We start from the raw sequence: 11,761 nt of genomic DNA, 5'->3' as shown, positions 1-11,761 counted from the left end.
ACGGGACAGTGGTGCGGGACCATAGACCAGTGGCACAGGACAATAAGTGAGTGGCGCAGGACAGTGTACAGGACAGTAGGCGAGTAGCACGAGCCACCAGCGACAGTAGAATACAGTTTTTGCTCCTACTACCTCTCTACAGCCTTGTGGTGGCCTATCCGTATTGAGGGCATGTTTCCATATTATTAAAATTGACCAAATTAATTATATGAAAGTATCAAGTGACACAGAGCTATATTGCTGTTCATGACTTGCAGGCTGGAGAACAGATTGAGAGGATCTATCATGTTTTATGCTAAGCTATGCACGCATAGGTGTTAATTGACTCCAAATGTAGCAGAGTAAACAGCCAGGTTGATGGCATTTTCCACAGCCTGGTAAGCAAACTGATAGGGATCCATGAGTGATGATACAATGGTGTGTAGCCTGAATGCAGACCAATCAAGTCAATCAATTTTTTTGTATCCAAATCAAGTAAAATCATAATCAACTTGGAGTTGAAGCTTATCATAGCTTTTAAAGACACATTCTACTTTCCATTTTCTGAAAAAAGAGGGTGTCTGGCAGGTATAGGCCTACTCAATGAGGAGTTGGTCGACTCGTAAATTGAGCAATGTCCAGGGATGAGAGATATGAGGGTGTAAAACAACAGTGCTGGTGGACATCTGGCATGCAGCTTAATTATACTTTCAGACACTGGCTACGATCTTGTTGTCCCGTTTCCAACTCTGAACCTATCACCACCCTTACTGAAATGATCACTTTTTTTCATATTAATTTAAATACTATCCTGCTTAAATACATTGGTTTTGAATATATGAAAAACAAGATTCATGGCTTTTTATCAAAGCTCTAACCTGTCAAGTCAACACAGCATGTTAAGTACTGCCAAAGTGGACAATTATTGACTTTTGATATCACCAGTGCTACTTCAGCATCCTGAAGAGTTTTTATATTGTGACAGTATACTGTAAAATGTAGATTTTCAATGAAGACTACTAGGCAATTATGTACTTTATGCACTTCAATTACAATCACAAATAATTTACAACATTTTCAAATTCACATTCAAGTTTATTGTAGCCATTTCCACAGTTGAAGAAATCTATCTTTGTGTGCTCACATGTACCACAACACACAACCGACACACAAGAAAATTCAATAGAGCATAAATGAGCTCCATATTGTCCTTTAAGTGCTAAAGTTGAAATGTCACAGTCCAGAATGCATAAAACAGTCCATGTCCAACAGTCCATGCAGAGGGCCAATCCATTTAGTATATTGCATTGATATCAATGTACACTCATGATTGTAGTATATGAAGTTGCAGTGCAAAATAATTTCACATTTAACAACACCTAATGTTGATAACTGAATTATCATAGGGTTAGTGCATATTTACGTGTCTGAAAGCTTGGGGGTTAGCCTGGTAATAAAAGTTAGCCTGAGTCTGGCCATTCGGTAGTGATAAATTATTGCTTGCTGGAGCTTGTTGAAGTTTAAAAAGATAGGATCAGCCCTTGACTGATAGCTTGTCTTGGCTGATAGTATTCTAGCTCAGCGTTCACAACTCCTTGCCACCGGAGACAACCAGCTCAATGGAATCAAATCCAAACTAGCACTGTAGGGAGATGATAATCGAGCGGAAGTGCATAGGAAGGCGTGTCCAGGCAACCTGGGGTAAGTACTATCCCTTAATCATTAATCATCAACCAATAATGTTCCTTCTAGTAATGCCTCTGTATCTTTTGCCTGATGTGTGAAGAATGAACAAGCAATGTTCTGGGTAGTTGTTATTATTCAGGAAGGGTGAGAGATAATGGAAAGTTCACAGATTTTAAAGGGGTGGTTCGGAATTTTGGACATCGGGGCTCATTTCCAGGTGAGCCTTATTGTTATTTATCAGTGGAGACAGTTTTCAAAAATTTTCATCCAGTCATTCAAGTTGCATAGTTCGCCGGTGCTAGGCTAGCGCGAGTCAACGGTATCTGCTAGCCTGCCATTAAAAACAGTTTTACCCATTTCACAGTTCACCAAAAGCAAATAAATTATAACGCCAGACTATCGATGTAAATGTCTGTTGAGAGAATAATGTTAGAAATCAAATTACCCTTTCATTGCATTGCAATAGTTATTTTGTTCCTTGTATTTATTAGCACAGTCTACAGCAGCGGCGGAGTGATATTAAGTTACCTAGGCAACCGAGACTACTACTAGCTAGCTAGACGTCCCGACTGTAGTGCGCTTCTGTTCTGTGTTTACTTTTCGGTGTAGTACTACTAACCGGAGCAAAGTAAAATCCCGCCGCTGCTGAGAAACTAGTTCCTGTAAATGTATTGCGATCATTGAGATGCAAGAGTAGTTTAATTTCTAACATTATTCTCTCAACAGACATTTACATCGACAGTCTGGCGTTATAATTTATTTGCTTTAGGTGAACTGTGGAGTGGGTAAAACTGTTTTTAATGGCAGGCTAGCAGATACCGTTGACTCGCGCTAGCCTAGCACCGGCGAACTATGCAACTTGAACGACTGGAAGAAAATCTTTGAAAAATGTCTCTACTGATAAATAACACTAAGGCTCACCTGGAAATGAGGCCCGATGTCCAAAATCCCGAACCAACCCTTTAAAAACTAAACAAAACAGAGTGGTCTCCTTTCTAATCTTCTTCTGACTCTGGACTACTAAAGTCATATTCGTCATCAGTGTCCGTTCTGCATTCTGTGTCCTGCATCTGGAGGTCATCAACTATAGCACTATACGTGCTCACAGCTTGTTGGCATAAACTCTTCAGTGCAGAGGACCTCCGCATGAGGACACGTTTGAAACCAGCTGCAGCATCCTCTGACATGTCACCAAAATCTGTAACATACATAAACATAAGAATAACAAGTATTGTTCCAAAATTATAGCATGTAGAACCACATATGACAGAAAGATGTTACTCAATTTCTTGTTTTTTGTTTTGTTTAGATTTTTTGGTTATTTGTTGCAAGAAAACTTAAACACGGAATACAAGGGCATTTTATTGTCATATGCATAGTTATTGTATGTAAGAAATTCATAGAAATTGTATGTGTTTGACATCCTATACTTTGCATAAATTGGGGGTATAAAGTGCAGTCGGTGAAGGGATGGGGGGTTGCAGAAGCTGTGACTGTCTGTGTGTGATTGGGGGGGGGGGGGGGGGGGGGGGGGGGCTATGTTGAGGTGAGGATAGGGCAAACAAAGTGTGAGGGTGGAGCAGAGTGGTATGACTAATATAGAAAAAACAAAACTTGTGGCTCTTTTCCACGGACTGGTACCAGATCCACTTGACTCTGGTACCAAGCACTTTTGGTTCCACCTCTGTTGAAGTTCCAACAATGATGTGTAGATAGCTCTGTGGCCATTGTTATCGCTAGCATCATAATGTTAACGTTCTGAGCAGGCCCTCAGCAGCAGCTTAGTGTTAGCAAGACAGGACGGCCGATAGAGTAAATATTGCCATCTCCCCAAAAACATGTCTGTATTGTGATGAATTCAGAATACTGTTGATTTTATCTGTTCTGCTGTAGTGATTGATGTTACCAACTTTTACACAATGGTGATGCTAAGATAGTTTACTTCAGTGTTGCTATAGCAACCAGTTACTTGAAATGGTACTTTTATGCAGTGGAAAATGAAACCAAAAATTTAAAACCAAACCAAGTAGAGTCATGTTGAGGTGAGTTGAACTGGTACCATTCAGTAGAAAAGGGACTATACATATGTTAGTGAGAAAAAAAACTCCAAATTTGACTTACAGCCCATTCTGATGTTCTCTTTTAGCTTCTCCACTCCCTTTATCTCCTTACGAAGAGACGTGATGTGCTGAGACATCTCCTTCACCAGGATACTCTGCTCCTCCTCAAGGCGTCTAACTAGCATCATTTGGTCAAAAAGAGACCGTTTTAACCTGAAGGAGCGACCTTTAAGTAGAGGGAATTGATGGAAAAAGTGATTTAGTATTTATGATGATTAAGTTATAAACCCAAACATACAAGAGAGAGAGAGAAAGATATATATATATATATATATATATATATATATATAGAGAGAGAGAGAGAGAGAGAGAGAGAGAGAGAGAGATTTTGATTGCAATAAAATACTTTTTTTTTTTTATATAAAAAAAAAAAAGACAGGCATACATTTTAGAGAACATGTCAGGACTACCATACCATCCTCACGTCTCTCCCAAGGCAGGATGTAGTCCTCTGTCAAATTGAAGGCCAACTCCTCGTCAATTGTATCCTCTGCAATTGCTTTGTACAGCAGGATCTTTTGTTTCAGTTTTTTTTTAAATTCTCTTATTTTTCTTCTTTTTCTTTGTCTTGTTTGATTGCTATCAGCAAAGTGAAATAAGAAAACTATCAGGAAAACAGTTTTTGTTTGTTTGCATTTACAATGTGCCATTTGAATATTAGTCAACCAACCATTCTGACGATAGAGGTCATGCTTCTTGCGTAGCAGGGCCACTATGATGCTCTCTATCTCAGCCCTGAGATCCTCTGTTGCTCCCTGTTCTGTTGTGCTAACTGGCTCTAAATAGGTAACACAATTAAACGGTTGTTTCATTTAAAAATGTCTGATCACCTTATGTACAGTAGTTCATATTTGAACAAAGTAATTAACAGTTGTATTTGTGAAAAATCTGAGCGCTACGCATGATTTACCTGTGACTGCCCACTGCTGAACATCACCCACCCACTGCTGTGCTGTTTGTTCAGTGATGTCATTCTTCTGGCAGAAATCACTGAAGCTGGCAGCTTCCAGCTTTGCCCTCTCGGAGATCTTTAAATCACACAAAAATAAAAAAATAACATGCAAGCTTTCAGCCAATCCCGGGATCAAGAAATTCCTTCATCTACAGTTTATAAATGAATGAATGAATGAGCTTATTACAGATGGATGGACTCCAGCTCTGCTGTTTGTTGTTAAAATGTATGTTGTGTCAGGCAAGAGGACCATTGGGAAATGTCCTTACTTTGATGTATCTGCGGGCCAAGACTTTGTGAAGGTTCTCTGTCTTTTTTCTGTTCCACCCCATGGCCTGTTGAGTGAGCATATTCTCTCTCCCTGATTAAAAAAATAAATCTACATGCGTGATTGGATCAATTTACATGGGAAAGACCATTGCAGTTAGACACAACCTAACACAACAAATACTTTAGTGCAAGGAGAACAGGAAAATTACATTTTACAAGTCAGAAATACCTCATCACAGAGTATGGTTTCTAATGTGTCATACCAACCTGCCTTTGTCATGTACTTTGTGACAAGAGCTGCCCTGGAGAGAAAGCTGTTTACCTAGATAAACAATACAGAAATTAATGTATTCCTATTTTACATTACCAAAAAACAACAACAAATAAACAAAAACATACTGTATGAACATGTAGCCATACTTATTGTTGAACTAATATCTTATCGTCAACTAGCTCTCCATCTTAAAATGCCATGGAAACTAAAGCGACCACGCCCTTTCAGCCATAGCCATAGACAGCAAAATAGGAAAGATCAAGCCCAATTTTTCAAAGTTGGGTCTTGCCAATTGGGTCTACATTTTAAAACCTCACAATGACATGCCAGAGCTGTGACAATCGGCATTTTCATAGAATCCCATGAAATTTGATGATTTTGCACTGTCACCAGGCTGGTGTGTCAAATGGGGTCCTACTGGTAGGTTGGAAAAAGTCTACCATGGCCTACTGGTTAGGGCCTTGGGCGTGTGTCTCGTTCGAATGCCGACCAGGAGGAAAGTGGCTGTGTGGAAAGTGAAAGTGGGTGGGGAAAGTTGTTGAACATCGCTGTCCTGTCCACATCCACGGCTAAGGTGCCCTTGAGCAAGGCACCAAACCCTTCACTGCTCCCCGGGCGCCGCATCAGCTGACTGCCCACTGCTCTAGTGGTTAGGAGTTAGTGTGTGTGTCCTCACTGTGTGCTGTGTATGTGCGTCTCTAATTCACGGATAGGTTAAATGCAGAGACTGAATTTCCCTAACAGGATCAAAAGAGTGTATATAATTAAATAGTGCAGCTCAGAGGGAACATAACTTGAAATAGTGATGTATCATGCAGACACCACCACTACTCACTTTTTACCCAGAGGAGACATAATGTGTGTTGCACTTGTGACAATGTGTGTTGTGCTCTGATGGTCATTCGAGCAAGCATAGATCTTTGTTTGATACCCTGATGTACTTTATCCTTCACACTCTGTTTGTCTCACACATAAATGTATTAGTGAAGTCTCCTATATCTACATAGTTACAATAATGTCGGTGATAACATACTTGCTCAACTTCCTCTCCAACAGTGTTCCCTGCTCCATCCTGATTCCTGCCGCCCCATCTCACCTGCAACATAGTGTTGGATTAATTTCATACCATAACTTTAAAAATCTAATGTTATGCAATCATGGATTATGTGCACATTAAAATCACTTTCACATTAAAGGTGTCATATTTTATCTGCATAATATACTACACAAGATATCATAATCAAAGACTTACAATTTAGTATATTGCCACTAATACCAGATTAAAATAATAAAAAACAATCATTGCTCGGCTTTTCGCATTAGCTGCCTGCTGGCTACTGTTGCATCTGAATTTCAGTAATTTGAGGTACCTCGCATTTTGCTGTATGAGCTTTGGCATGCATCACACTGAGAAATGGCCTCATTTCCATCAGCGGTTGAAGATCTGATGATTCTTCAGTCACTTTGCTTAGGTATGGCCAGTACCTAAAAAGAAGCACAGCATTAGTAGGCATTAACCAACACTTTGCCTGGCCATCAATATAAAACGACTGAAAAAAAAACAGGCACTTGACACTTAATGTACAGTAGGTTGACCGAGTTTCAATATGACAGAGAAAAATTACCTGCAGACAACATCCAGGCAGAAGAAAGTGACATTGGCCCTCTCTGACAATTCCCTCTGTAAAAACATTGGGTAGGCGAAGACCTCGCCACGGTAGTGGTTCAGTCCTCGCAGCAATATCCCGTGTCTGATACACAAGAGGACAATATGGTTAATGATCAATTTACACAATGAGACCTGTGGAAAACAAAGCTAATCAAAACCCTCTATTCAAAGCCTCTCAGTCTCTCTCTCTCTCACACACACACACATTTCCCCATCAATCTCTACATATGTGACTAACTGAGCTTTAAAACAATCTTCTAGGGAAAAAAATCTGTTAAGGGGATTTACTTTACTTCCCATAAGGAAATTAAACATGACTCTGATACATTTATCCACAAATGAGTTTCCACAGCGTGTAACAAATGGCATCTGTACAATTGCACACTTCTGATCTACCCACATACCTGCAGGCTGCCACTTGTATCCCCTCTTCATCTATTTTGGACGATGATTTTTTTGACGTCTCCTTACTCGCCCTGAACCTTGAAACGCCACATGTTCCACTGTTATCTGCCTGTAAAGTCAGATATCACTCGTCTTAACAAATAGAAAACAGAAAAGACACTCAAACATAAGCAGTAGATATACTGTCTTAATATGCAATATTAGACATACTCTTGTCATGCTGCTGCCTCTGACATTGTTGAGAAAGGCTGATACCTCCTCATCTTTGGCAAGAAATAACCCCTTGTACAGAGAGGGTTCCTCATTCCTGTCCATTAAAATTGATCACAAAAAAAATCCTCTTTTAACTGACCAAACATGACTCTACATGCAACTATTTCTATGACAATGCTGTGGGTTTTGATATTGAGATTAATGCCTGTGTAATATGAACATACCCCCTTGATTTTTTGGAGCGATAATGTTTGCGATTGCCATCGCAACACACTGCCAACATGTCTGGGTGACATGCTGGACAATCAAAGTCATTTACTTCACACATCACCTCTTCTGTATGCTTGCAAAAACAATATTCGAAAAAGCTTTTCTGGAACGTATCTGCACAGACATTCCCCGGCTATGACATAAAAAAAAAAATTGTGTTTACAGAAAAAAAATATTACAATATTACAGTAATTTGATTGTGTGTAACAATGATTCAAGCAGATTTACCCTTCCAGCCTGAACAGAACGGTGCTCCAGTAGCTTTAGAAAGGCATGCCTTGACATCGAAGGAGCCGATACTTTGATGTGAGCAAAAGCTTCAAAGACATCAAAACTATATAGTGTCTGGCAGTTTGTTGTGCTTGGCCAGTAACGGTACCTGAGGAGCTCTTTCACCCCTGGGGTCCATTCCACAAGGCAGGTAGGACAAACTTTACGGGGCAAACAGACATCATATCGCCCTGTGAAAAAAGAGACACATTAAACATGTGTTTCACAGAATCAACTTTTTCCAACTCAACTGTCCCTTATTAATTCACTGTAGTATTTGATATAGCATTAACATTTGGCAATTGGTATATTTCTCAAGAGAAAAGCTTTGCCTTGATTGCAATTGTTAACTTCTGCGGTACAACGAAACAAAAAGCAGGACTTTCCAAACTTACCATTCATGGTGACCACAGAAATATGCTTGCCAGAGGTGACCTCAATCTCATAGGTGCACTCACATAGTGTCCTATGTGCGGGCAATGGCAACTGACATACTGCAATGCAAAGAGGTTGTTACATTTTTCCTCAATCGAGAAGGTATATCACTTGTCATATCAGTGATTCAAAACCAACATCTACAAAATAGACAACTCTACCATGTCATTATCACTGTTTGCTTACTAATAGCATGTTTCATAGTCAAAGCCAAACAAAAACAATTTCTTCAATCAAAGAGTGATTCAAATTAAGAGTTTTTAAACCTTTTCCATTGACAAAGTATATCAACAAAGAATATTTGTGTAATTAGTAATTACCCTTTACTAGTCAACATAAATTGTTAATAAATAACATAACATACTCTGCTCACAAAAGTGAGGCTGGCCGTTTTCACCCATCACCACAGCCTTTGTGGGGGGAATAGGCTCCAGGTAGCCATGGAAAAGTGCCTCCCTGCCATGGAACACATTCTTTTTGTGAGCCTCCATGTCGCATCCTCCACATAGATACTCCATGTCCAGTGGCACACAATCCAGGCACCCTAATTACTGCCTCTACGGCACCGCACCTGTGACATTTTTGGTAGAAGTCTCTTTCAGCGGACAGTTTAGCATCGAGCAGCACTGGCCTTGCTGCTTTTGCCCTTGTATCAGCGTGTAGCTGCCGCTGTGCCCATGCTGTTTTTTCAGCTGCCACATTAACCTCAACTGAGTCAAGAGTGTCCCTCAGCTGTTGAAGACACGTTTCTGAAAATAAATGAAAATAAATAAATAACTGTTAAACAACCCTTCGATTGAGTGAAGGCACAATAGATAAAAAATTACTTAATACTGAATGGTACGACAATAATTATGACTTAAAATCTGACTTTGACCAAGCCATACACGACAGTGTCCATTCAATGTTGGTTTAATGTACTGTATATGGACTTGATCATGGTATCACGAACCATTGTATCACAATGGTCTCACAAACCGTGTAATATGCTTCCGATAATAGACCACTTTGAAATGAAGAGTTGGAGTGTGTATCACTTCCCAAAATAGGCAAGAATTTCTAAAAGCAAGCTATGCAAAAGCAATGAGTGCAGAATTGTAAAAAATTAGAATATAATGCACATGTTCTGTCTACAACAACAAAATACAAACACTTAATGTAGTTGCGTGGAGAAGAAGTGTGAGACATCAACAACAATGAATCGAGGAAAAGTTTACAGGGTCATTAGAAAAGTTGTTGATATGGAGGAATAGGAAATGTAGTTATAGGGATTATACAGACATACTCACCAAGACTTGCAGTCATCTCTTCTTCGATCTGAGGGACTTCCTCAGACACTGTGATCACTTGAACTTCAGAAGCTGCAAAGGCCAATACAATAGGTTATCTATTCTATCAGGGTCTTACTGTAAAGCATCATATATTTTAGTCCAGAAAATTCACAATATTACATCATACATCTGGCTCAGTGAGCTCAAACCATCTTTTCACTCACCAACATTTAGATAATTATCATTATTAAACTATAACAGTGCTATAAACAACGAACCTAATGCACGACGTTCTGCTTTTTGACGTTTCTTACGTCTGTTACTTGTGGCCGCTGCGCTTGTGACTGCTTTCCCTCTCTTAGTCCTCTTTCTTTTTTGAGGGACATGGCTTCCCATTGCCATTGCAGCCTATATGAAAATAAAATATTAATATTTTCTGATAGAATATCAGACTTATGGTTATGTTTGATGGACGCTTTTTTCCAAAGTAACTAACAATAAAAAACACAAAACTAAAACTACAAGATATAAAATGCTACACTACTCCAATGTCTATTAAATGTCTAGAACATCATACCACAACAGCAACTACAACAAACAAACAATATGTAAATAGTGATTTTCAGAGACATGGGTGTAAGTTTATCAAAACTTCTCACCCTGGCCTCACGGAGAAGAGCCTTGCTAATTTCAGCAGCCATATGGCCCCTGACCTCATTGGGATCTTCAAAGACTCCTGGGTGGTTTTCTGACATGGTATACGCACAGATACAATACAAAAATACAGACAATAGACACACAATACAGATATGAAGATGAGTGTGTGTGTGTGTGTGTGTGTGTGTGTGTGTGTGTGTGTGTGTGTGCGCGCGCGTGTGTGTGTGTGAGAGAGAGAGAGAGGAGGGGGTGGGGGAGAGAGAGAGAGAGAGAGAGAGAGAGAGAGAGAGAGAGAGAGAGAGAGAGAGAGAGAGAGAGAGAGAGAGAGAGAGAGAGAGACAGAAAGTGTGAGAGACTTAAGAGAGAAACAGAGTGAGAGAGAGAGATTGAAAGAGTGGCTCTTAAAAGTGCCTTTGTTTTTTTAAACGATAGAGATAGAGCAATGGAGATAATATGTAAAACAGCAAATAATCTGTAGAACAGACAAGAAAGCATAATTAGATATACAGTATCTCTGAGAAAAAAATATAATGTCTACATTAATGCGAGACACTACAGGTGAATAGGGTAAACTTTTAAAATAATAGATATCACCATGAAACTTCCTCAGTTGATTAATTACACAATTAAGTATATAAAAACAGTGTATTATAAGTTTTTGCAATGTGTATGTTTAATTATGCAAAGTAGGCATTATCTCATTAAATATGCGCAATTTTGCATATATATTTTCGGTAACATAAATCTGAACATATGCATATGATAAAGCCAGGTGCAAAATTATTTTTTCATTTTGTTTACACACAAGATGGAAAAAGAATATCAGACGGATTTCAGGATAGGGCCTAACGTTATATGCTTCATAGCTGCCAACTCTCACGCATTGACCGTGAGACACCCGCATTTGATTGGTTTCACACGCTCACACGCCACACTCCCGATTTCTCACGCTGAAGTGTCAACCCGGGCGGTCAAATGCCTGGAAGATGAGTTTATCTATATATCTACCTGTTGAGCCACTCGTGATCGACTAGTTATACCGCAAATTCGTTAAAAATCTCCCGTTATCTAGAGCGAGCGTGCATGCGAGACAGAGATTGTGCTCCAAACCGCGTAGAGCGAGCGAGAGACCTTGCGCGAGCGAGACCGCCCCCCCCCCCCGTCAACAAATTTCACTCGTCTCTACCACCATGCCCCCCCCCCCCCCCCCCCCCGTCAACAAATCTCACGCCGAGCAAAACTCAAAAGTTGGCAGGTATGATGCTTTCATTAGCCTACTTATAATACTGG

General features: G+C 39.8%; 1 protein-coding gene and 1 long non-coding RNA gene across 3 annotated transcripts; both read right to left on the bottom strand.

Moving 5' to 3' along the window:
- Window positions 1–2,636: 2,636 nt before the first annotated feature.
- Window positions 2,637–7,685, bottom strand: LOC130072803 (uncharacterized). The gene is made up of 12 exons (XM_056238068.1): window positions 7,566–7,685; window positions 7,355–7,464; window positions 6,907–7,032; window positions 6,652–6,766; window positions 6,315–6,377; window positions 5,275–5,329; window positions 5,007–5,098; window positions 4,696–4,813; window positions 4,456–4,563; window positions 4,201–4,284; window positions 3,787–3,951; window positions 2,637–2,863 (listed from the first exon to the last, which is right to left on the bottom strand). The coding sequence occupies exons 1-12, from the start codon at window positions 7,668–7,670 to the stop codon at window positions 2,661–2,663; spliced, it is 1,344 nt and encodes a 447-aa protein (XP_056094043.1). The 5' UTR covers window positions 7,671–7,685; the 3' UTR covers window positions 2,637–2,660.
- Window positions 7,686–9,105: 1,420 nt separating this feature from the next.
- On the bottom strand, window positions 9,106–10,213 carry LOC130072797 (uncharacterized). 2 transcript variants are annotated; one of them, XR_008804173.1, is made up of 3 exons: window positions 10,129–10,213; window positions 9,833–9,904; window positions 9,106–9,292 (listed from the first exon to the last, which is right to left on the bottom strand). It is a non-coding gene; the product is annotated as an uncharacterized LOC130072797 (long non-coding RNA). The 2 variants fall into 2 exon arrangements; XR_008804172.1 differs by having other exon boundaries at window positions 10,093–10,187.
- Window positions 10,214–11,761: the final 1,548 nt, after the last annotated feature.

This window comes from Rhinichthys klamathensis, unplaced genomic scaffold (assembly GCF_029890125.1).
Source record: "Rhinichthys klamathensis goyatoka isolate OS25496 unplaced genomic scaffold, OSU_Roscu_1.1 h1tg000505l_1, whole genome shotgun sequence".
NCBI lineage: Eukaryota > Metazoa > Chordata > Actinopteri > Cypriniformes > Leuciscidae > Rhinichthys > Rhinichthys klamathensis.
This window is presented reverse-complemented; position numbering and strand designations above follow the sequence as displayed.